We start from the raw sequence: 27971 nt of genomic DNA, 5'->3' as shown, positions 1-27971 counted from the left end.
ATCGGCATTCAGGATGCCAATACAGTTGAAAGTGCGACTCCAGGCGGGAGTGCGATTTGCAGGACCTGCTGCATAGTGGTTGCGTAGTCTGCCACTATTGGCGGTACGCCATTGATGGCACAGCCTGCCACATGCAGGAGAATAATAAAGTACAATAACATCAAATACATGGAGGAGTGTGCCAGTAATTGCACAGTCCTGCTGGAGACTGCTAGATTTCTTACTTTTTTAGCACTTGATGTGTTAAAGAGGAGTAAAATAAACATTCAAAAAACAACAGCTACTGGCAGCAATAGAATTATATGCAAAAAACATTTTCATGAGTAGAGTTGAGCGATACCAGCCGATACTTGAAAATATCGGATCGGAATGGATCGGCTGATCTTAAAAAAAAGTATCGGTATCGCCGATTCCGATACCGGAAGTCCCATTCAAGTCTATGGGACTTCCGGTATCGGAATAAGAAAAACCCTATTTTTGCCTTGTACAGCCTCTCTGGGGTCTGTACGGGCCTTTCGGGGGGCTGTGCCGGCCTGCCAGGGGGTCTGTGCAGGCTCCGGTAGTCTGTGCCGGCCTGCCGGGGGGCTGTGACGGCATGCTGGTGGTCTGTGCAGGCTCCGGTGGTCTGTGCCGGCCTGCCGGGGGGCTGTGCCGGCCTGCCGGTGGTCTGTGCAGGCTTCGGGGGTCTGTGCAGGCATCGTCCGATGGGACTACAAGTCCCATTGGGTGATGCCTGCTACCATGACAGTGATTGACACATTAGCCAATGATGGGACAGTAGTAGTCCCATCATCCGGCTAATGTGTTGAATGTAAAAAAAAAAAAAAAAAATTACATGCTACATACATGCTACATACATACAACATGCATACTACATATATACTACATGTAACATACATACTACATATATACTACATGCAACATGCATACTACATACATGCTACATACTACATGCATGCTACATACATGCTACATACTACATACATGCTACATACATACTACATATATACTACATGCATGCAACATACATACTACATATATACTACATGCATGCAACATACATACAACATATATACTACATGCATGCAACATGCATACTACATATATACTACATGTAACATACATACTACATATATACTACATGCAACATGCATACTACATACATGCTACATACTACATGCATGCTACATACATGCTACATGCTACATACTACATACATGCTACATACATACTACATATATACTACATGCATGCAACATACATACTACATATATACTACATGCATGCAACATACATACTACATATATACTACATGCAACATACATACTACATATATACTACATGTAACATACATACTACATATATACTACATGTAACATACATACTACATACATGCTACATACTACATGCATGCTACATACTACATACATGCTACATACTACATACATGCTACATACATACTACATACATAATACATATATACTACATGCATGCAACATACATACAACATATATACTACATGCATGCAACATGCATACTACAAATATACTATATACTACATGTAACATACATACGACATATATACTACATGCTACATACATGCAACATACACACTACATGCTACATACATGCAACATACATACTACATACATGCTACATACATGCACACTACATGCTACATACATGCAACATACATACTACATACATGCTACATACATGCAACATACATACTACATACATACTACATACCACATGCATGCAACATGCATACTACATATATACTGCATATATACTACATGCATGCAACATACATATATACTACATACAATACATACATATAGACATACAGTACATATAACATAGAGTACATACTCACCGTCACTTGTCACTTTGATCCCCGAAGCCATTGTCACCTGAGGGATAAATATCAAAATAAAAAAACACCAATATACTTACCCCGATCCGCTGAAGTCCACAAGGGTCCCACGTCCATCTTGCATGGAGAACAGCAGCATCAGCTGATGCTACCGTTCTCTACCAGCTCCAGGAATACAATGACGGAAGGTAGGTATCCTTCCGCACCGTATTCCTCCACCACTTTAAAAAAAAAAAGTCCCTAGTCTCACTTTATGCCATTGCTGCGTGGGAAATGGCATAAAGTGAGACTAGGGGCTTTTTTTTTTTTTTTTTTAAAGTGGTGGAGGAATACGGTGCGGAAGGATACCTACCTTCCGTCATTGTATTCCTGGAGCTGGTAGAGAACGGTAGCATCAGCTGATGCTGCTGTTCTCCACGCAAGATGGACGTGGGACCCTCGTGGACATCTGCGGATCAGGGTAAGTATATTGGTGTTTTTTTATTTTGATATTTATCCCTCAGGTGACAATGGCTTCGGGGATCAAAGTGACAAGTGACGGTAAGTATGTACTCTATGTTATATGTACTGTATGTCTATATGTATGTATTGTATGTAGTATATATGTATGTTGCATGCATGTAGTATATATGCAGTATATATGTAGTATGCATGTTGCATGCATGTGGTATGTATGTAGTATGTATGTAGCATGTATGTATGTATGTTGCATGTATGTAGCATGTAGTGTGTATGTATGTAGCATGTATGTAGTATGTATGTAGCATGTAGTGTGTATGTTGCATGTATGTAGCATGTAGTATATATGTAGTATGTATGTTACATGTAGTATATATAGTATATATGTAGTATGCATGTTGCATGCATGTAGTATATATGTATTATGTATGTAGTATGTATGTAGCATGTATGTAGTATGTAGCATGTATGTAGTATGTAGCATGCATGTAGTATGCAGCATGTATGTAGTATGCATGTTGCATGTAGTATATATGTAGTATGTATGTTACATGTAGTATATATGTAGTATGCATGTTGCATGCATGTAGTATATATGTAATATGTATGTTGCATGCATGTAGTATATATGTAGTATGTATGTTGCATGCATGTAGTATATATGTAGTATGTATGTAGCATGTATGTAGTATGTAGCATGTATGTAGCATGCATGTAGTATGTAGCATGTACAGTATGTAGTATGCATGTTGCATGTAGTATATATGTAGTATGTATGTTACATGTAGTATATATGTAGTATGCATGTTGCATGCATGTAGTATATATGTTGTATGTATGTTGCATGCATGTAGTATATATGTAGTATGTATGTTGCATGCATGTAGTATATATGTAGTATGTATGTAGCATGTATGTAGTATGTAGCATGTATGTAGTATGCATGTTGCATGTAGTATAAATGTAGTATGCATGTTGTATGTTTGTAGCATGTATGTAGCATGTAATTTTTTTTTTTTTATTTTTTTTTTTTTTTACATTCAACACATTAGCCGGATGATGGGACTACTACTGTCACATCATTGGCTAATGTGTCAATCACTGTCATGGTAGCAGGCATCGCCCGATGGGACTTGTAGTCCCATCGGACGATGCCTGCACAGACCCCCGGAGCCTGCACAGACCACCGGCAGGCCGGCACAGCCCCCCGGCAGGCCGGCACAGACCACCGGAGCCTGCACAGACCACCGGCAGGCCGGCACAGCCCCCCAGCAGGCTGGCACAGACCACCGGAGCCTGCACAGACCACCGGCAGGCCGGCACAGCCCCCCGGCAGGCCGGCACAGACCACCGGAGCCTGCGCAGACCACCGGCAGGCCGGTACAGGCCTCCGGACAGTCGGCACAGCCCCCCCGAAGGCCCGAACTGACGGCGCATCATGATGCGCACAGACAGCGCATCATGATGACGTCATTTCGGCAGCCAATCAGAGCCACTTTTGTGGCTCATTGCATTTTGGACTTCCGATTCCGGTATCCGATACGAAAAAAGTATCGGTACTCGGTATCGGAATTCCGATACGGCAAATATCGGCCGATACCCAATACTTGCAGTATCGGAAAGCTCAACACTATTCATGAGTGCACATTTTTAGAGATGACTAGCTGAAGAGCCCGGCGCTGCCCGGGCATAGTAACTAACTGTGGATAGTTATAACAAATTATAATTATCTTCCATCCTATAGTCCTGTGCCCATATACCCAACATACCTATCCTCCATCCCATAGTCGAGTGCCCACATACCCATCATGCAAATTGCCTCTTCAGAGAGAAAGAGGACTTTTACTCTACAGCGCCACCTATTGGTAGTAGCGATACTACAGTTTACATATACCCATCACACATCCTCCATCCCATAGTCCCATGCCCATATACCGATCATACATATTCTCCATCCCATAGTCACATGCCCATATACCCATCATACATATTCACCATCCCATAGTCGAGTGCCCATATACCCATCACACATCCTTCATCTCATAGTCCCATGCCCCTATACCCATCATACATATTTTTCATCCCATAGTCCCGTGCCCATATACCCATCATACATTTCCGCCATCCCATAGTCCCGTGCCCATATACCCACCATACATATCCTCCATCCCATAGTCCCGTGCCCATATACCCATCATACATATCCTCCATCCCATAGTCGAGTGCCCATATACCCATCACACATCCTCCATCCCATAGTCAACCATTATGACATAATGAGCAGCGGAGCAGGCAGCCTATGATGACATCAGCGTCACCATGGCAACCATTATGACATCATAATGAGGGGTGGGGCTTGATACACACACTTTTTCCCCATTATGTAGATAGGGGCAAAATTGTTTGGTGAATTGGAACGTGCGGGGTTAAAATTTCGCCTCACAACATAGCCTAGGACGCTCTCGGGGTCCAGACGTGTGACTGTGCCAAATTTTGTGGCTGTAGCTGCGATGGTGCAGATGCCAATCCCGGACATACATACATACACCCACTTGAGCTTTATATAATAGATAAATGTGAAGCATGTCACTTCTGTTCTGCTTCATGCACTGCAGTTACTTTGTCGCTACAGAAAAGGAAAAAAAAGCATAATCGTCTCCATCAGTATTCAAAGCTTTGAAATGTGTTTGGATGCATCAAGCTACTAACTGTACCATCTCCACTAATCACGGTTAGCTGCATCACCTCGTCAGACTGTAGTTGCTCTGACGACGTGTCGGTGCATAGAAGATGTTGTCTTCAGTTATTTGGAGACGGGGCCTTGGCAAGGGAGCTACTGGCGTGGACCCGAAATTGTAAGATGCGCTAAAGGATATATATATCTTTGCTTCGTTGGCTGTGTACCTTTTCCCTTTGTCACTTTGTCATCATTTTATGTGTGCTTTCAGTTATTCTTGTTTCTGTTCCATTGTGACCGCAGCTTGCGTGTGCCGAGCTATGAATTGTACAGACGTGTGTAATGCTGTGATGGAGAAAATAATTTGGGTTCATTAAGAGCTTGAATGAGCTTCGTAATGACAGTTTCTTCTCTTGGTTTTATTTGACATTCACAATGTGAGAACATATTGAGATAAGTAGCGGGCCCATTGATGTGGAAATGTGTGCACTACATTGTACTCAATTAGCTGCGCTTTACCGCTAGAAAATATGGGGTTCTTTTTTTTCTGCCGTCTCCTGAGCAGAGGTGAGTGACTACAATTTCTTTCTTTTTTTTTCTTTTGCTGGCTAATTAAAAATGAACTCATACATGACCATAGTTTTTACTTTTTCTAACTTGAATCAGTATGATATGTCAGAATGACATTTCTATAGATATTATTATTTTATGCTGTAAAGTTCGGTTATTAACGATGTGAAAAGTAATGAATTGATTTTATAATAAACTTGCTGCATAATAATTTTTGGAATATGACCCTGTCTTTAACATACACCTGGAATCTTAAGAGGTTTGATTCCATTTGCTACAGCTGGAATAATAAATGTATTTTATCAATGTCATATTTCCTATTCTGTAAGTTTTTGTTGCTTTTTTTTGCAAGAAATGATTCTATCAGCGACTGTCAACCTTCAAGATGAAGAAATATTTATTGCAGTATTTATAGTTTTATTTATATTAAGTGTTTAATTAGAAATGTAGCTGTTTCTTTTTTTGCATTGTTTCTTAGTAGAAAAAAAAAAGGTTTAAGAAATGTTCTCATGATTGGAGATAAATATAATAAAATGCTCATGTCTGTGCAATAGTGGCAATGTCCCCTTAAACACTAGAGGGAGTCATGTACATACATACCATATGTACTGTAATAGCAATATCTACACACACCATTTTCTTTTTTTTCTCTTTTTGGGGGGTTTATATTATAAATTTATTTTCCTTGTTGTAGCACAATGCATCCTAAAATCCATTTTAAGATATAAACCTACAAAAAAAACTTCAAAGTACTTTTTTTTGTAAAATGTGTAAAGTACACCAAATACTTTTATTGCAATATTTATGTATTTGATATTCTTTTATTATTAGAGGAAACCAGATCTGTACCACAATGATAAAACAGCTTTACCAATGTTATGGTGGTTTCTATTTTTTGTATTGGGGACATTAAATGTATTACTTCTCTGTACACAATCAAATATATTTGCCTGTCAGTCCCCCAGAGAACTATAGATTTGTTAAAGCTTTTTTAGCATTTTTGTATTGGCATGGTTTGCCCTATTTAATTTCTTACCTTTTTTAAATGAATACACACGTGGTCAAAATTGTTGGTACCCCTCGTTCAATGACAGAAAAACCCACGATGGTGACAGAAATAACTTGAGTCTGACAAAAGTAATAATAAATCAAAAAACTATGAAAATGAACAAATGAAAGTCAGACATTGCTTTTCAACCATGCTTCCACAGAATTAAGAAAAAAATGAAACTCATGAAATAGGCCTGGACAGAAATGATGGTACCCCTGAAAATATTGTGACAAAAGGGAAATGTTAAATCAAAAGGCCTAATCAAAAGGTGTCTACAATCTTGGAATCAGTGAGTGGGCCTGTACAGAGGGCTACGGATACTCACTGTGCTGTTTGGTGATATGGTGTGTATCACATTCAACAAGGACCAGAGGAAGCAAAGGAAAGAGTTGTCTCAGGAGATTAGAAAGAAAATTATAGATAAACATGTTAATGGTAAAAGTTATAAGACAATCTCCAAGCAGCTTGATGTTCCTGTGACTACAGTTGCACATATTATTCAGAAATGTAAGATCCATGGGACTGTAGCCAACCTCCCTGGACGTGGCGCAGGAGGAAAATTGATGATAAATCAAAGAGACAGATAATATGAATGGTAACAAAAGAGCCCAGAAAAACCCCTAAACAGATTAAAGGTGAACTTCAAGCTCAAGGAACATCAGTGTCAGATCGGCACCACCCGTCGTTGTATGAGCCAAAGTGGACTTCATGGGAGATGACCAAGGAGGACACCATTGCTAAAAGAAAATCATAAAAAAACCCAGACTGGAAATTTCCAAGCTACATGTTGACAAGCCACAAAGCTTCTGGGAGACTGTCCTATGGATAGATGAAGCAAAAATGGAACTTTTTGGCAAGGCACATCAGCTCTATATTCACAGATGCAAAAATGTAGCATATCAAGAAAAGAACACTGTCCCTACTGTGAAACATGGAGGAGGCTCTGTTATGTTCTGGGGTTGCTTTGCTGCATCTGACACAGGGTGTCTAGAATCTGTGCAGGGTACAATAAAATCTCAAGACCATCAAGGGTTTCTAGAGAGAAATGTGCTGCCCAGTGTCAGAAAGCTTTCTCACAGGTCATGGGTCTTGCAACAGGATAATGACCCAAAACACACAGCTAAAAACACCCAAGAATGGCTGAGAGGAAAAGATTGGACTATTCTGAAGTGGCCTTCTATGAGCCCTGATCTAAATCCTATTGAGCATTTTGGGAAAGAGCTGAAACATGCCGTCTGGAAAAGGCAACCTTCAAACACAAGACAAATAGAGCAGTTTGCTCTAAAGGAGTGGGCCAAAATACCTGTCAAGAGGTGCAGAAGTCTCATTGACAGTCACTGAAATTATTTGATTGCAGTGATTGCCTCAAAAGGTTGTGCAACAAAATATTAAGTTAAGGGTACCATTATTTCTGTTCAGGCCCATTTCATGAGTTTTATCTTTCTGTGGAAGCATGGTTGAAAAGCAATGTCTGACTTTCATTTGTTCATTTTCATAGATTTTTTATTTATTATTACTTTTGTCAGACTCAAGTTATTTCTGTCACCATTGTGGGTTTCTCTGTCATTAAACGAGGGATGCCAACAATTTTGACAACGTGTGTATATTTGTTATTTATAGTGCAATAATAAAGTATTCTGTACATTTTACAAAAAAAAAATGCTTCTCTGAAGGTTTTTTTGGTAGGCTTCTTTTAATCCTGGGAACATGTGTTTTTGAGATTACCATGAGGAATATTTGTAGGTTTGTTGTAACCTCTTTAAAAATAATGTAATAGGTCTACGTGCCGTCCTTTGTAAAATCTGAAATAACAGTCCAAGTATGTTGAGTACTTGTTTAATAACGGCCATGCTTAAGGGGAACCTGTTGTTAGTTTTTTGAGTCTTTCAACAAATGCCACCACCTTTATCTGTTCCTATTATTTATTCCACAATCGTGTCTATCATCTGCTGACTTCTCCTGTACACCCCCAACAATACCATTTGAATTACTCACGCCCTATATGTAAATGAGGATGTCAATTCCAATGGGTGAGGCATCTGTGACTCCCCTCTGCTCCTAATCGCTGTCCTCCAGCTCTGATAGATGTGGATGATGAGTCTTGTGCAAAAAAATTTTGCACCGGTGCAGTAGCATTACCAGCCTGCGAAGTTGCACTTTGCTCTGCAGAGCAAAGGACATCACTGCACATTTACTCAAAATTTTTTATTCCAGCTCCAGCAGCAGGGTGTCTGCTCCCCGCTATGCTACTGTGCAGACGCCAGATTAAGCTGCACTATTTGGATGATGCAAGATGTGTCATCGATATCAATTAGTACCAGAGGACGGCAATTAAGAGCAGAGAGGAGGCACGGATGCCACAGCAATGATGCCCTTCGGACCTGACCATCCTCATTGAAATATAGCGAGAGAACAATTCAAATGTTATTTTTTGGGGCTACATAGGGGGAGTAAGGAGACAGTATGCATGTTTTTGGAATGCAGCACTGGAGCAGATAAAGGTGCTAACATTTGTTGAAAGACTCAACACCTGTTGACAGGTTCTCTTTAATATAATTTGGTTCTTAAAGGAGATCTTTTGAAATAAAGGTAAAGACTGTCTTGCCAATACCACACCATAATCCTGAAAGCTATCACTTTAATGTTTCAAGAAAAGTTGCAACGGTAATTTGATGTGTTTTCCTGAAGCAAATATTGATGTTTCCATAAACCAGTCCCGCTAGACAGCGACAGCTTAAGTTTTGCTGCAAATGCGCATGAAAATTTAAGAATTATTTCTGTTTTATAGGGACAAATCAGCTTTCTAGGTTAAAGGAGCATTAAACCAAGAAATGAATCTATAAACAAGAAATTGAATTGTCCTCACTGTTTGTTAATCTGCAGCATTTTTTATATAAGCCTGAAACAGTCTTATAAAATGAATCCTGTAATAATCCTGAAAAACCCAAAGTAGTTGATCTCCTGCTGATCATGGGGTATGACGTAGCAATTTTTTTTCTAAATCCGCGTTCTCACGTTGCAGCCATGGTGTGTTTGCTGTAATCTCAGTAAATCTGCAATGTTTTTGCAGCCATTTTTAAAAATCTTGACAAAAGGTGTGTTTGTCCCCAAAAAAAAAAAATGAATTGCTGGCATAATATGTCATTGCAGACTTGTACAGACTGGAACGCTCCAGAGAGGCAACCAATCGTCTTCTCATCTAGCAAGCCGAGTTCCTGAGACCTACACAGAATATTTCTGTAGTTAACTAGTAACATCAGTTATTTGTGCCTTGTGCTTCTGTTCTGATCAGGACAATGACATAGTGCAGGGGAATAAGCTGTCAATGACTCTTCTATTCTTTCCTCCTAGTAATATAAATTATACATTTTAGACATTATATATAAAGGCTTTCAAAAACAGAAGTGCTGGTACGGTATTTTTTTTCAGTTAAAATGGAAAGTAAATGATCAAAAAAGAAATTAAATCAAACCAATATTTGGTGTGACCACCCTTCGCCTTCAAAACAGCATCAATTCTTCTAGGAACACTTACGCAGTTTTTGAAAGAGCTAATCAGAGATCTGTGGATGTAGGCTTTGCGCAAATTGCTCTCTCTTCATGTAATCCTAGACAGACTCAATGGTGCTGAGATCAGTGCCATATAATTACTTCAAAGATTCCTTGTTCTTCTTTATGCTGGTAATAGTTCTTAATCACATTGACTGTATGTTTGTGGTTGTTTTTCTACTGCAGAGTACCTGCCTGATGGTAGTGCATGAAGGAAAAGTATCTGCCTGTGTCTCTCAGCTTTTATTCTGACCAAATCCCAACTCTGTTTTCTAAAATAAAGCCCATATTTGCAAGGAACCGCCACCATACTTCACTGTTGCCTGCAGACACTCATTACTGTATTGGTCCAGAGCATTAACTGACATTTTTCTGAAACCTGGTTCCAATGTTTTCATGCATAGTTGAGTCACTTGGCCTTTTTTCATGTCAAAGTTACAGCTTGTGCCTGCAAGACTTCATTGAAGACCACTTCTGTCCAGCCTTCTCTAAACAGTGTATCTGTGTCTGATTAGTTGCTGCTATTTTTTAGTTCTGAGCAAATGGCAGTGCTGTACATTTTCTGATTTTTGAAGAGAATTCAGAATAAGGTCTTATATCTGCTGCACTAGTTAACCCTTGGCCAACCACTTCATCTACGATCCTGACCATTGTCCAATTCTTGGTGCTTCCTCAAAAGTGCTTGACTAGGATATCTTGAATACCCAGTCTCCTTTAAAATATATTTGGATGCTTTTAAAACTAGCTTGTCTTGTTGTTGCGCTCAGTCATGCTATTGTGTATGCCTTGTGACATTATAGATGAACAGAGTCCTGAAAGTGATTATATGGCCCCCGCAAAGCCCTGATCTCAGCATTAAGTACTTCAGGGATTCAGGGTCCTCTCTTCTCCTGTACCAGTCGTGACTTGCATTGTTTAAGATTACTGTACTTGTTTTTATTATGTATACCCCTCTTCACATGTAAAGTTCTATGGAATAAATAGAGCTATAATAATAAATAATAATAATAATTACAGGAGGATTTGTACAGGGCTACATTCACATAAGTACTGTGGTTAGTTCTCAAAGATGTTTGGAACAACCTCTCTGCCAAGCTCCATCAAAACCAATGTGCAAGTATACGTTAAAGAATTATCACACCAAATATTGATATAATTAAATTTCTTTTGTCAATTTATATTTAATTTATTTTAATTAATAAATTTAAACTATTAACACTTCTATTTTTTAAAACAATTTTACATTACAGAATTTTTTTAACACATGCCTAAAACCTGTCTTTGTCGCTGTCTTTGTATTTGTAGATACTGACACGAGCCATACAAGCTAATAAAAAAAGGAGACTTTGTTTTAACAGAAGCCACATTGTAATTTCACATAAATATGTCCATAGAACGCAATGTATGCTTTAATTGATCATGGATATTCAATATATCACCAGATAGAAAGCAGACAACTTGTTGCTTTTAATATATTATATCTGCTCCCCCTTTTTTATTATTATTTGTTTAATTCTTTTTAAATCTTCCATACAGTTTGTTGAAATATGTGCCTTTTTATTCAGTGCTAAGTTTTCCGATCCTTATCAATGGGCAAATGTGACGGGATTCTGTCAGGGCATGTCTTTAGTAGAGATGAGCTAACTTGTTCGGGAAACGTACGCCAATCTAAACTTCGGAACAAACATTGCAAATTCGAATTCGTGTGTGGATTCCTGAGCTTTTTCCCTAAAAATCTGCAAAAGTCGGCCAATGTTTGATAAATGATCGAATTCATGAAGGGCCGTTTCAGACGTAAGTGTTTACGGTAGGAAGACGGGCCGCAAAACGTCAAGCACACGTGCACACTAATGACATACGGATTATGAGAATATTCTTCAGGTGGTGCGCTATAAATAAATACATTTTTTTAAAAATTAACATGGGTTCCTCTGTATTTTTGATAACCAGTCAGGCAAAACTGACAGCTGCGGGCTGCAACCCTCTGCTTCAGCAAGGCTGGTTATCAAGAATAGAGGGGTCCCCACGCCATGTTTTTAATTATATAAATAATTTCAAAACACAGTGTGGGGGTCCCCCACCATTTTTGACAACCAGCCAAGCTACAGCGGATAGTTGGGGCTGGTATTCTTAGGCTGGTAAGGGGCCATGTATATTTGCACCCCAGTCTAAAAATAGCAGCCTGCAGCTGCTCCAGAAAAGGTGCATCTATTAGATGCACCAATTCGGTAGCTTTGCCCAGCTCTTCCCAGTTGCATTGTGGTGTTGGCAAAATGGGTGTTCATATTTGTTGGGTTGATGTTACCTTTGTTTTGTCCGGTGACATCAAGCTCACGGCTTATTAAGGAAGGGGCATCTATAAGACACCTATCCATTACTAATCCTATAGTTATATTGTAAATAAACTCACAGCCAGAAAGTCCTTTATTTGGTATAAAAAACATATTTGACTCTTTTATTTAAAAATAACAAACACAGCTATACTCCCTTAACACCCATTTCATTGAAGCCATTGTCTCCTGTATTAAAACAAAAATAAAAAGCAACCATATCCCTCAACCATTTGTCCCACGCCATAATCCATGTCTGGGGATAAACAGTTTTCAACCTGGAAAGTGCCAAGATGCGACCGTCCAAGCTCAGAATCAATGAGGATTGAGCAGCTGCGAGTGCAGCACAGTGACTAGCAGTTACATTATCGAGGTTACTGCCATTCACTGAGGCTGCATTCCCAGGCAGGCCCCCAAACTGCGATGACCTCAGCACCGTGAGAAAAAGTCAGTCACTTCACTGTAGTTCAGCTCAGAGAGTTAACCACGGTGAACTGTGGTGAACTCACTGACTGTGCTGAGGTCACTGCAGTTCAGGGGCCTGGCTGGAAACTCAGCCTCAGTGACCAGCGGTAACCTTGATGATGTCACTGCTGGTCACTGATGCTGCTCATTCCTCATTGGTTCTCAGCCTGGACGGTCGCATCTTGGCACCAACCATGTTGAAAACTGTTTATCCCCTGCATGGATTACAGCATGGGACAGAATGATGGACATGTGAGGGATATGGTTGTTTGTTATTTTAGTTTTAGTACAGGAGATGAGAGTTTCAATGGAATAAGAGGATAGTATAAGGGTATGTGCACACGCTGCGGATTCCGTTGCGTTTCTGCAGCGGTTTTGGCCGCTGCGGACCCGCAGCAGTTTTAGCTGCAGTGTACAGTACCATTCAAATGAATGGTAAAAAAAAAACGCTGTGTAGACGTTGCGGAAAAATCCGCGCGGATTTGCTGCGGTTTTGAAACCGCAGAAAGAAGTGACATGTCAATTCTTTCTGCGGAATCCGCAGCTGGTTCCTATCTCCATCATTGTGGAGATGGTGAATCCGCAGGACCAAACCGCAGGCAAAACCGCAGATAATCCGCAGGTCTTTTGACCTGCGGTTTATCTGCGGTTTTTGCAAAATCCGTGCGGATTAATCCGCAGCGGATTCCGCAGCGTCTGCACACACCCTGACTGTGTTTGTTATTTTTAAATAAGAAAGGAAAAGTGAGTTTTTTGTTTTTATTTCAAATAAAGGACTTTATTCTGGCTGTGTGTTTATTTACAATATAATTATAGGATAGGATTAGTAATGGATAGGTGTCTTATAGACTCCTCTCTATTACTAACCATGGGCTTGATGTCACCAGACAATATCCATGGCCCCTTAGCAGTCTGAGAATACCAGCTGTCAGCTTTAGCTTAGCAGGTTGGAAAAATTGTGGGGGACGCCTCTATAAAAATATTACATAATTTTTAAAAATCATGAGGACCCCTCTATTCTTGATAACTAGCCTTGTGAACACTGACAGCTGAGGGTTGCATCCCGCAGCTGTCAGTTTTGTCTGGCTGATTTTCAAAAATACAGAGGAACGCACCTCCAATTTTTTTATTAGTATTATTTATTTATAGCAAATTGAAGGGTCAATTGATGCCACTTTTCCTGGTGTCTGCCCCTAATTTGGGGATAAAAGCTGGGGGGGATAAAAGCTGTTTTGGCAGCTCCCCCCCCGAAGGTGTTGTCTATGTCTTTGGTTTTGCCTCCCGTTGAATTCAATAAGGTTCGGGTATGTTCAATGAACCATTCAGCGAACTGAATATGCAAGAGAGGAGGAAAAATAATAACTGGCATCGTCTGACTTGGTGACAAGTCTTTAGATTTCAAACTTTTATACTCATTCATATGCATGTTTTTATTATCATGTTTTCATGTGTGCATCTACTGTATTTATTAAATGGTGCAGGTAAATACAATTATAAATTATATACCACATATCAGCAGGCCAATTGACGTTACCTTACTGCAGTGAACAATATTAGCAGATAATCTCTTCCTGACCATGTATGTTTTATACAGCATTCTAGACAAAATAGTCCATTTAATTTTCACCGTTGGCACTTTCCTGTTTTCGTTCACCTTTGGTGTCTCTCTTGTTAATAACTGACTTAATTATCATGTATAGGCTCCTATATGTAGTAAGGTTACTTTATGGTGCAACTCTTTATCATTTCTTTATTTTAAAAAGAACTTTGGAATGTTTTAGAGTTTTGATGTTTTTCAGCAAAGATGACCTCACACTTTGCACATTATGTGCATATCAGTAAAAGTAAGGTTGAGCAAATGTTAATTTTTCATTAAAGTCCAAATGAATTATTTTTGCTTCTGTATTGGCCATAATTTTTTTTGTTCAAAGTTATTTCCAAAATTCTATTGATTTTAAATAAATATTTCCCATGTTTGCTTTTTTTCATAACTGAGGCCATCTGAAAAAATTCTACATTTTCAGTAATGCGTATAGTTTCTCATTTACAGAGCACATTCTCAGTACCTTATCTGATTAAGTAAATAATTAATTTTCTGTGTTTGAATGGCAATTGTAATATAATTTTATCATTGATTTGTCTTTTCTTTGTAGGTGATGTCATTGTGTATATTAATGAAGTGTGTGTCCTTGGCCACACACATGCAGATGTGGTCAAACTCTTCCAGTCAGTCCCAATTGGTCAAAGTGTAAACTTGGTGCTATGTCGAGGATATCCCCTACCCTATGATCCTGAAGATCCTGCAAGCAGCTTGGTTCCACCTCTGGCAGTAATAGAAAGGCCTCCAGTAGTGGTAAATGGAAGAAGTAACTATGAGACCTATTTGGAATACATTTCTAGGACGTCTCAATCTGTACCAGATGTAGCAGAACGACCAATGCCTTCTTTGCACTCCATCCCAGCAGATAGTCAGCTTGAAAATACATTTCCACCACCTCCACCTGCACATGATGATAATGTATCAATGGCTTCTTCTGGGGCCACGCAAGCAGAACTCATGACCTTAACCATTGTGAAAGGGGCACAGGGCTTTGGCTTCACAATAGCAGACAGTCCAACTGGGCAAAGAGTGAAGCAAATACTAGACGTTCAGGGATGCCCTGGTTTATTCGAAGGAGACCTAATAGTGGAGATCAACCAGCAGAATGTACAGAATTTAAACCATTTAGAAGTAGTAGAGTTACTCAAAGAATGTCCTGTGGGAAATGAGACCTCATTGGTAATTCACAGAGGAGGTAAGTACAGTGACATGGTTTTACTTGCATGTACAATTTTATTTTTATTTTAGAATAATAATTCTTGTTAAAATAATGTATATTTGACTCTGTTATATGTCTTGTAATTTGTATAAGAGAGCAACTATTACTTGTGACCAGGTGTCTTGTTTATATGATACTCATGCTTTCTAGTAGAGGTTCTATATCTATGAATACCACCTTGCTCAATATGGATTCTTTCAGTTTCATATACTTTAATTTTGCAACTGCTTCTTCCTTTGGGATTAGCTTTGCTGTGGTATGTTTGGTTTGTTGTTAGGTTTTTAATTGCACATTTTCTACATAAATAGCCATTATGTGTTAAGAAATGACCTTTGGCTTATGTTTCCTTAATTATTTGTATTCTCGTAAAGGTCCATTCCACTCTAATTATGCCTATCATTAAAACAAAGTTACATTAAGTAAAATGATTCTTCTATTTTGATAAATTACAAACATTCCCTTCTATTATCGTTTTACATGTGGGAAGATTTTCATGGAAAATTAAAAGATGAAAGCAATGTTGAACCTATTAAAATGTAATTTCCCACTAATTTGCAACATTGTATTTCTGACTAATCTGATAATCAGAGCAATTATGAAAATGTAGTCTCTCAAGCAAATCTGATGTGACTGTTATATCTTGTAAAAGATACACCATGTCTGAACATCCAAGTGAGATTATTCTAACAGTGAGGTCAATGGATGTGCAAGAGGCACAAACTGTCATACATGATTATGCTATTGACATCTACATATATAAGATACATAACTTGGCATTTTTCTCATTTTCTTAATGCTTTGAAATTGAGAACATCCAAATTGTTGTTAATATTGTGTTGCACTCTTTTGCATTAATGACTGTATGCAGAATTTTTTTTTGCTTATGTGGTAAAGCTTTGCGTTCCTTTTGGCAAAAAAACCCTCCAGATTTTACACAATTTTTTATGTCTAGCATAAACTTTGCATTTTCACCAAAGTATCTCAATGCGGGTGAGATCTAGGGATTGTAATGAGCACTTCAGAACCTTCATTCTCTTCTTCAGTCGCTGAACTGGTTGTGAAGGATTACAAAGTTTTTAAGATAGGACAGTGATAGTTTGAAGTCCAGTACACAGTGATTTAAAGACCAATAATCTTCTAAATCCATTAAAATATAGAAGGTACAGAAGTTTTTTTGATATGTTTCAACTTAAGTCATTCCACTCAGAACATGATTGTACAAATGGGACTATCGATTTGATTTTGTATAGTCACAAAACATCTGAGTTGTGATCTATGGACTCCAAATACTGAGAATTCACCAACTATAAGAACCAAATAAGCACAAGTACTTTCAAAAGCGTCCAACCCCTTTTGGCACGGAAATCTTCTGATTGCATTCTTCACCTTGTTTCTATTGAGTGTGATATTGAGTGTGATAGGTGGGTGGCAATTTCAGTCATTCATAGGACTGCATATATTACACAAACATACAGTAGACATTCTGCATCAAGGTTGCCAACCATCCAGAAATCTCTTGGCAATCAGTAAATATAAGACACTTGCTTCCCCTTTTTGTAAAAAGAAAAAAAACATTTTTTTAAGCTACAGAAACACCTAATTATTACTGTAATTGTCATCACTTTACAGTTCACAGTGAACGCAGTTAAGGTTTTCTTATTAGAATTATGAGCTATAGACATATATCACATTTTAACCCTAATGATTTATTATAGTTTTCCAATGTGCCTGTTAAAATTCTGGGTTGTCTGTAGTTTTCTTGATAGCAGGGTTAACAACCTGATTTTTTATGTACAAACTTCAGATTCCCTGCAAACCTGTGTGAGAATGATTCAAGGACCTGTGATGAGGTCATAGCCATGTGACCTGGTGGGCGTGGCTAAGGACCATATAAGGTGGCCAGGGTAGGTCACATGGGTGAATGCTGGGACCTGGTTGGTCCATTTTGGAAGACCCCATCTGGGAGAGATGAGGGCTGTCTTTCTGACAGCAAGGAACACTGTGTTGAATGGCTGCACATGCCTGATGATTCCCTGGAGGGAATCGACGTCTGCACGATGATGAGGTGAAGCAGTCATGAGAAAACCCTGGGTGAGATAACTGAGGCTGAAGAGCCTGTGTATGCCTTACCTGTGTGACCACAGGGGTTACAGAGCTGAACTCTGTCATGGACGCTATGCTGATGTGATGAACTTTATGTTACTGCTGTGGGTTTATGATGCTGAATAAACCGCATGGACTATAATTGTTTTATGGATAACCCGTGCCGGATCTGGTTTTGTGGCGTCTAAGAGAGTATCCCCTACTTGAATAACAGCGCTACCTTACATATGGTCTCATTATTCTGGTCATTAGACACTATTTATATGTATATTACAAGTGAATGACTCAATTAGTATAGCAATTTGATAGCTTGGGATGCGTTTGGCTATTGGATTTACAAAACACACTGCAGATACACCAGGCAAAAATTGCAGACACTGCTTTATGCTCACCATAACAATTACTGCACATAACGTATGTACAGTGAATGCATTGTAGAGAAAGAGCTATGCATTAGCTGTGTGGAAGACTGTTTGGGGTGGGAGTTACCTTGACATGAGGCAGTGCAGTATATACTGCTTAGAAGGGGGTCCAGTGACTTTTGGAACTGCTGTCCAACTGCTGTCCAACATCTCCTTACCTATGCTCAGTGAAGCTTCTAATAGGCAGTAGTCTCCATATTTCCTATATGTACAGTTCTCTGGGCATAAATAACTTTGCAGGGTTTGGTGGGCAACAAAGGAGGAGGAGATGCAGGCACAACGCTCAGTACAACAGTTGAGCAGATGAACCAGCTGAAATACTGGATACCCTGCAAAAAAACAAGAAAATTTTTTATATATATATTGCAAATATACTCGTGTATAATGATGCTTTTCTCATGGGGGAGCCACACATACAAGGATAGGGATGAGGTAACCATGTATACATTGATAGGGATGAGAAGCCATGCATGCAAAGATAGCAATGAAGAGCCATGCATGCAAAGATTTGGATAAGGAGCCATGCAAACAAGGATAGGGATAAGGAGCCATGCAGATAAGGATGGGGATAAGGCCTCTTTCACACTTCAGTTTTTTGCATCAGTTCAAATCCGCCAAAAAGGCAGACAAGAGGATCCATTATTAACTGATGTGAACGGATGGCACAGGATCCGTTTTCAGACGGATCCTGAAAATGAGGAAATTTAAAGGAAACGCTGGCCGGGAAAAGGAGAGAGAGAGAGAGTTTTTTTTTTTTTGTCCGGCACCCAGAAAGAATTTCGGGTTAAATTAGTGTCTGGAGGATCCGTCAGAAAAAAAAACGTTGCAAGCTCCGTTTTCAAATCTTTGAGGATGGTGACGGACAGCAACTTTTGGCAGATCCGCAAAAAAAACGGATGCAACGGACGGCAATCCATCACAATCCGCCAGTAATGGAAGTCAATGGGGAAAAAAAACGGATCCTCAAAAGAAAATTGAGGATCCGTTTTTTTCAAAACCTGGCGGATTGTGACTGATTGTAAAAAACTGAAGTGTGAAAGAGGCCTAAGGAGCCATGCATACAAGGATGGGGATGAGGAGCCATGCATACCAGGATAGGGATGAGGGGACAATGCATACCAGGATAGGGATGAGGGGACAATGCATACCCGGCTTATACTCGAGTCAATAAGTTTTCACAGTTTTTCATGGCAAAATTAGGTGCCTCAGCTTATACTCGGATCAGCTTATACACGAGTATATACAGTAATTTCTAATCTTTCGCAAACTTCTGACATATAATCTAAATCTGACATTGATTATCTTACAAAGCAATAAAATAATATGGTGTGGTATAACTCCTTTGGCAAACCAAAAAGCCTCAGAGAATTACATTTTACCCTTTTGGGATTTTAAAATTGTCCTATGAAAAAATAAATGTATTGACAGATCTACCATACAGATGGCAGCAGATAAAAAGTAAACACATTTCTACGGAAATGAAGCAAAAATTAACAGACAGTCGTTTGCTTTAGTTCCCAACTGTTAGAATAACTTTTAGCAGAATAATTAATTCTAAGGCATGCTTGTTTCTCTGAAGATGGCTTAGAAGAATTACAAAGGGAAATTTTAATACTACATTAATGAGTTTGAGAGATGTGACAATAATGAGTCTCGGTCATCAATATATCATTGCAATAATAAAACAACTATGATACTTTTTACATGATTTCATTAATTTGCTAATATTTTGAATTATGCATTGTACTTGTCCCACTATGAAAACATATCTGCTCTCAAGATGGCTGATGAATATCTGACTGCTGGCTTCCCCATCAGTCATGTTATAGGGTTTGCTATGAATGGAGCGATAGTTGCCCATGGCACTGTTGTTCTAATCATCGTCTCTGGTACTGACAAGACAGAGAAGCCATCTCTTTTAGCCCAATGGATAATGAATGGCGCAGCACCATGCATGTACATCCTTTGCTTCCTGCAATCATGCCTGTGGTCATTGAGGATTCCATCAGTGGAACTGCCAACGATTAGACATTCTTATGCTTTATTTTTTTTCTCTCCTTCTTCCAAGAGCCATCACTTTTTTTTTGTCAACAAAGTCACGAGTTCTTGTTTTTTTTCAGAAATGAATTGTAGTTTTGAATTACACCTTACATGTGATCTTATGTACTGAAAAATGGAGAAAAAATGTTTTAAGCGTGGAGAAATGGTAAAAAAAAGTGCAATTCTGCCTTTATTTTTTTAGTTTTACTTGTTTGAGTTAAAAATGACCTACCATACTTGTTCAGGTCATTGTGTCACAGCAATACCAAACTGCTAAGGATTTTTTATATTTTAGTAATTAAAAATGTAAACTTGGTAAAAAAAAATATTTCTGTCAAAATGTTCTAAAGATCTGTAACTTTTTTATTTTTGGAGATGTGTTGAAGCTTGTTTTTAGCTGTTGTTTTTATTGATGCCGTTTTGGATTACACATGACATTTTGGAACCTTTTAATTGTATTTTATGAAGGAAGTGAAGCAATTTTTTCATTTCATTTGGGCTAAATATTTTTATATTCATTCTGCCAAATACACACTGCAATTCCAAATATGTTTTTTTAAATTTACCGTTTCTGTTTACTTTTTTTTAACATTTTATTTTTTTTTACATTTTTATCTACTTTCCTTAAGTGACTTGAACCTTGTTGATCACCTATTCAATTTACTGCAATATTAATGTGTTACAGTGTATTATGAAATGGATAATCTTTTATTAAGTGTAGCCACAGACCTGGGATTCATGAGTGTTACTATGGCAGACATGGTGGTCTTCCACCAGCCCGCTACTGCCATGGCAACATATAAATATTAGTTTATTTAACCCCATAGTGACGGAGCCAATTTTTAAAATTCTGACCAATATCACTTTATGTGGTGATAACTCTGGAACGCTTCAACAAATCCCATTGATTTTGAGATTGTTTTTTCATGGCTCATTATATATGATAATGGTAAATTTAGGTTGACATGTTTTGTGTTTATTTATAAAAAATATCAGAAACTTGACAAAAAATGTAAAAAAATTGCATTTTTCAAACTTTGAATGATTATCCGTTTAATCCAGATAGTCATACCACACAAAAACATTAATAAATAACATTTCCCACATGTCTGCCTTACATCAGCACCATTTTTAAATCGCTAATTTATTTTGTTAGGCTTTTAGGAGGTTTAAAAATGTAGCAGTAATTTTTCATTTTTTCAAGGAAAGTTACAAAATTTATTTTTTGAGGGATCTATCCAGATTTGAATTGACTTTGGGGGTGCTATATATTGGAAAGCCCCAAAAAGTGATACCATTTTAAAAACAGCACCCCTTGACATATTGAAAACTTCTGTCAGGTAGTTTATTAACCCTTCAGGTGATTTTCAGGAATTAATGCAAAGTGGTATTTCAGAAATGAAAAAATATTTGTTTACCACCTAAGTGTCGCTAACTTCTGACCTGACCACTATATCCGGGAGACTCTAAGGCCACTATTTGGCCATGAACAGCTATGGCAAACATCAGGACCACACAATCATAATCTCAGTGTGTCAATTAGATTAAAGGGGAAGCCCCAACAATCTTTTAACCATTTTTCCGATGTAGTCACTTTTGACAACAGCAACTAAGGGGTTAAACAGATATGGAAAGTGCCAACACTGATCGTTTGTGATACAGCAAGTTGTCAGCTATAATGGACAGCCGACAGCTGCTGGATTGTCATCTGTGTGGGGATGATATTCTCTTATATCTCAGGTCAGTAAAAAGACGTATTAGCTGTCATTAAGGGGTTAAATAACAAACTGCAAGGTAAGTGAAAAAAAAGTATAAATCAAATCAATATTTAATGTGACCACCCTTTGCCTTCAAAACAGCATCAAAGTATCAGTTCATCTAAGTACACTTGTACATAATTGTTTTAATTTTTGAAAAAACTCAGATGGTAGGTTGTGTCAAACTAACCACAGATGTTATGTAGCTATACGCCTGTGCAAAACCTTCTTTTTCTTCAAACTTGATGTTGAGATAAGTGTTTTGTGGTCCTTAATCATATTTTCCTGGACTTCTTGTTCTTAACTCTAAAGACCATTCATGGATATATTGGCTTGGCTGTGTGCTTGGGGTCTTTGTCCTGAGCATAAACAAAATTGGAGCCAATCAGATGCTTCCCTCTTAGTAATGCATGATGTAGAATTATCTGCCTGTATTTTTCAGCATTGACGACTCCATTAAATATGATTAAATCCACAACTCCCATTTTTTGGAATGTAGCCCCAAACTTGCAAGGAGCCTCCATCATGCTTGAATGTTGCCTGCAGACTCTCATTATTGTATCACTCCCCAGCCCTTTGATGAATAAACTGCCTTCTGTTATGGCCAAATATTTCAAATTTTGTTTTGTCAGTCCAAGCACTTGCTCTCATTTTCTGCACCCCATTGCTTTTATTTTTGTGCAAAGTTAATTGTCCTAGTTTCCTTTTCGAATGTATGGTTTTTGGCCACAATTCTCCCATGAAATCCACTTTTGGCAAGACTTCTCCAAAAAGAAGATGGCTGTCTCATTAGTTCTGAGTCATTGGCACTACTGGACATTTCTGAATTTGAAGAGAAGTAAGAATTGTGTATTTCATTTGCTGCACTAAGTTTCTTTGTCAAACTAGTGTGCTTATGGTCTTCAACATTGCTTATATATTGGTATCCCAAATGCTGAGAAATATAGGTAGACTAGCTGAAAAGCCCAGCGTTGCCCGGCATAGTAACTAACTACGGTTAGTTATAGCAAATTATAATGATCATATCTATATATATAAAGCAGAGAGTATAGCCCCGCCCATTCCTCATAGCCACACTCACTCTAATGTCCTATATCATCCCGTCAACCAAAGCTACCAGACTACTACCCCTAATATCCCACATTATCCCATCAGCGAGAGCCACCAGACTACTACCCTTAATATCCCACATCATCCCGTCAGCCAGAGCCATCGGACTACTAGCCCTAATATCCAACATCATCCCATCAGCAAGGGCCACTGAACTACTACCCCTAATATTCCACAACCCATCAGAGCCACTGGACTACTACCCCCAATATCCCACATCATCCCATCAGCCAGAGCCACCAGACTACTACCCTTAATATCCCACATCATCCCATCAGCCAGAGCCACCGGACTACTACCCCTAACATCCCACAACATCCCATCAGAGCCACCGGACTACAACCCCTAATATCCCACATCATCCCATCAGAGCCACCGGATTACTTCTCCTAATATCCCACATCATTCCGTCAGAGCCACTGGACTACTACCCCTAATATCCAACATCATCCCATCAGCCACAGCCATTGAACTACTACCTCTAATATCCTACATCATCCCGTCAGCCAGAGCCACCGGACTACTACCCCTAATATCCAACATCATCCCATCAGCCTGGGATCTGAGCCAGAGCGCTGAGTGGAATTGCCCTAACTTCCATACCAATGATCCCTTTAATAGAATCCTGGGGTCAGAATTAGAGCACTGATGGATTTGCCCTAACTTCCATATCAGAGATTGCTTTAAGAGAGCCTGGGGTCAGTACCCCAGCATTTGAAGGCAATTACCCTGACTTCCATACCGGGGACCCCTTTAAGAGAGCCTTGGGGTCAGAACCAGAACATTGAGTGGAATTGCCCTAACTTCTTTACCGGAGATCCCTTTAAGAGAGGCCTGGGCTCAGAACCAGAGTGCTGAGGGGTTTGCCCTAACTTCCATACTGGAGATTCCTTTAAGAAAGGCCTGGGGTCAGAACCAGAGCGCAGAGTGGATTTGCCCTCACTTCCATACCGGAGATGCCTTTAAGCGTAGTCTGGGGTCAGAACCAGAGCGCAGAGTGGATTTGCCCTCACTTCCATACCGGGGATCCCTTTAAGAGGGGCCTGGGGTCAGAACCAGAGCGCTGAGTGGAACGGTCCTAACTTCTATACCAGAGATCCCTTTAATAGAAGCCTGGGGTCAGAATCAGAGCGCTGAGGAATTTGCCCCAACTTCCATATCGGGGATTCCTTTAAGAGGGAAGATGTGCCTATGGGACTATGGGATGGAGGATGTGTGATGGGTATATGGGCACGGGAGGGGTGACTCATTTCGGTCATGTGCTCTCTGCTCCTTTCTGGGGGGCAGACAATGGCTGGGAGCTTATATTCCTGGGCATGCTAGATTTCTCCCACCCGGTCAGTGTCTGCTGAGGTGTTGTGGAGTGGGAAAACTGTTGCTCATAGCAATCCATCACAGCTCAGCTTCTTTTAAACAGCTCTGGTGAAATGAAAGATGCTTAGTGATTGGGTGGGGCTATGTGGAGTGGGCGTGTCTGATACACACACATACATACATACACTCAGTTTTATATATATATAGATAATTATCGTTCATGCAGTACTATCATGGAGGCTTCTGATTTGCTATACATTTATTCTGCAATAGGATAATAACCACAAGCATACAGCCCTATCTTCAGCATAAATAACAAGATCATTATGGAAATTATAGTATGGCCCCCACAGATTTCTAATCTCAACATCACGTCTGTGTGTGATTGCTTGAAGAGAAAAGAATTTGCACAATCCTACATCAGCAGAAGACCTGTAGTTAATTCTCCAGAATATCTGCAACAATCTCCCTGCTGAGTTTATTCAAATATAGGGCAGCACGGTAGCTCAGTGGTTAGCACTGCAGCCTTGCAGCGTTGGGGTCCTGGGATCAAAGGACACCATCTGCCAGGATTTTATATGTTTTCCCTGTGTTTTCATAGGTATCCTCTGGGTTCTCTGCCAGGAGTTTGTATGTTTTCCCTGTGTTTTCATAGGTATCCTCTGGGTTCTCTGGTTTCCTCTCACACTCCAAAAGACATACTGATAGGGAATCTAGATTGTGAGCCCCATTGGAGACAGTGAGGATTATAAAGTATATAAATGAGTAAAATAAATAAATACTGTTCAATACTGGATCCAAGCATCAATTCTTCTAGGTACATGTGGGGAAGGTGACTTGACGGATGGACTTGACTGGAGGGAGAAGGGATGGTTTGTGCACTGGAGACGGATGGTAGTAATGACAGAAGGGAGACAGCTGGGGATAGATGGAAAAGGGAGTGCAATACCTAGAATTGACCATAAGATGACAGGGGACTTGACATCAGCTTAGGGCTTAGGAATCCGGTTAGTCATGGGGGGCGGGGAGACAGGAACCCAGGAGGGGAATTCCCAAGGAGGGGGATAAATAGAACAGGAGTGGGTTCCAGAGTGTTCTAGTCCCGGGAGGAGCTCAGGAGCAGAAGACTGACAACGGTGGAGAGCTCGACCAGGGGACTGATGGGAAGAGACAGTCAAGGGGGTGGCCCTGACATTAAGAACCGCAGGACAGACGAGTACCCCTGGGGTACCGATTGGACGACGACCTCGGGCAGGTCAAGCGTAGTGGTAGATAGGTCTAGGACAGCCCCAGCAAAAGATCCGCGAGGAACGTCACTACGACTGAAGGAAAGGTGAAGGTACCCGGGCCTGAGTACGGAGAGAGAGCTGTAAAGGAACTGTGGTGTATGGCTACGGTCGTCAGGAGGACGGCCAATAAAACCCGGACCTGTTGCAACTGAAATCTGCCTCCGTCTCGTCTCTGTGTTGGCTATGCGCGGTAAGCAGCGGACCACCCCCCAATCTGGGCCCCTACTACATACACTTGCAAAGAGTAGTCACACCAAATATTAATTTGATTTAGATTTCTTTTTTATTATTTCACTTTGAATTTTGTTAACTGAAAAATATCAACTATTAAGACTTCTATTTTTGAAAGTATTCTTTCTTTGCAGCATTTTTTCCCAACTGTGCCTAAAACTTTTGCACAGTATACATATACTGTACACAGTACTTTGTTAAAGTATGTATGTTAATTTGTCAAGCTTGGAAAGAGTTGAGTTTATTGATCCTTATCTTCGCCAAATCCAAGCTTTAATTTTCCAAAAATGTATTTGGAAGGCCTGTTTTTGAAAACATGTGAAGGTAATGGCATTTTGCTTATATTCTCTGCCTTTTGGCCAGTCCTTGTTACTTCCAGTATATATGTTAAACATTTCCACAGGGCTAAATAAGAAAGTAAGAAGCCAAAAGTATGATATGGAATAGCATGGTATATAAACGTACACTGTTCAATATAGCTTTTCATAATACATTTGTTAAACAGATGCCCTGTATGTAACCCATAAGCTGTATTGGCATCAGTTTAACAAATACATCATGAAAAGCTCTGGCTGCTGATCTATATTTAATATTCAAATATCCATTATAAATGTATTTATCAGTACAGCTACTAGACTGCATCTCAGAGAATTCAAATATTATCTTAAAAGGAACATTCATATATGCAATAATAATATAATATTACAATTTGTAAAGAACATCTTTTTAAAACCAGGATCACATTCTGGCCCTCCTAGTTAAAAACCAAAATGAGGATGAGATTTATTGCCACCATGAAAAACCACCTAAGTTAAACTAAGTTGGACAACAACCAAATAATCACCCAATTTTTACTTAAGGACTTTGCATAGTTATAAACTTAGATATTTCCAATGTGTATATTCTGCAAACATCCTCTATTAGTAAATTAGATCAAACTGTTAGCAGCATGGTCTCTGGAAACCTTTTATGGTATGTGCACACAGAGTTTTTTAGACAAGTCTTCTGATGCTGGTCCACTCCAAAAAAAAATGCCTAAAAAAAATACTTGAAAGACTCTTCCTATTTATTTCCTTTGTAAAACTTATTGCTGATCATAAGTTAAGTCTTTTGAGTATTTTTTATTGAGCTTCAGGTTTTGAATAAGGACTTGATTCCTTTGTAGCATCTCTTGATAAAAAAAATACTTTAAAAGTGGAAACTGTCCAATCAAAATGCAAAACACAATTTCCAAAAATTCTTCAAAACCACTTCAAGGAAATCAACTTATCAAAAAAACTCCTCAAAGAAGGAGAGTGTTACTAGAAATCTCAGTTTTTGACCGCCTCAAAAACAAAAAACTCCATGTGCACATACCCTCAATTTCTGACTTGATAAGACTTTTGATAAGTCACAAAATTTTAAGGCAAGATGGACGGAGCACAGAAAGCCCTAAGCAGGTTGACGCTGACCGAAATTGGCATAAGTTACGCCACTTTAGTGTAGCTTTCACTTGAAATGTTATTCCAGTCCCTGCTCCCACATATTTGGGTATTGATGGCAAGAAAGATATTATTATTTTGCACACCCAAAAAAGTAACCTCCCTAACAAATTCATTCAATGCAAAAATCATGGTGCAAAAGTGAGTACACCACAATGAACGTATTAGGAGTAAAGCTAAAGCTTTCAGACTACAAAATTCGAACTAACAATAATTCAACCACAGGTAAGTCCAATTATTCATTAATCAGGTGTCGAGCAGTCAACTATAAAGGGCCTTACTTAAAGAAAACCCTTTACCATATAATTTCGTCAGCAATGTCACCACATGAAAGAGAAATGTCACAAGACCTGAGAAAGAAAATTTCTTTACAAAGGAAAGATTAAGGCTACATGAAGATCAGAAAAGCTTTACTTATCAAAATACTGT

At 39.2% G+C, this 27971-nt stretch overlaps 1 protein-coding gene across 1 annotated transcript in view; it reads left to right on the top strand.

The window, feature by feature from the left end:
• Nucleotides 1–27971, top strand: part of MAGI2 (membrane associated guanylate kinase, WW and PDZ domain containing 2) — a 1360388-nt gene that overhangs the window by 1122277 nt on the left and 210140 nt on the right. The window contains exon 10 of the mRNA XM_073551424.1: nt 15130–15771. Coding sequence (XP_073407525.1) covers nt 15130–15771 — 642 coding nt within the window. The remainder of the gene's footprint in view (nt 1–15129; nt 15772–27971) is intronic.

The sequence above is a fragment of the Dendrobates tinctorius genome, unplaced genomic scaffold, assembly GCF_039654945.1.
Source record: "Dendrobates tinctorius isolate UK_male_01 unplaced genomic scaffold, ASM3965494v1 ptg000176l, whole genome shotgun sequence".
NCBI lineage: Eukaryota > Metazoa > Chordata > Amphibia > Anura > Dendrobatidae > Dendrobates > Dendrobates tinctorius.
The sequence above is the reverse complement of the archived record's forward strand: the minus strand, read 5'-3'. Positions and strand labels throughout refer to the sequence as shown.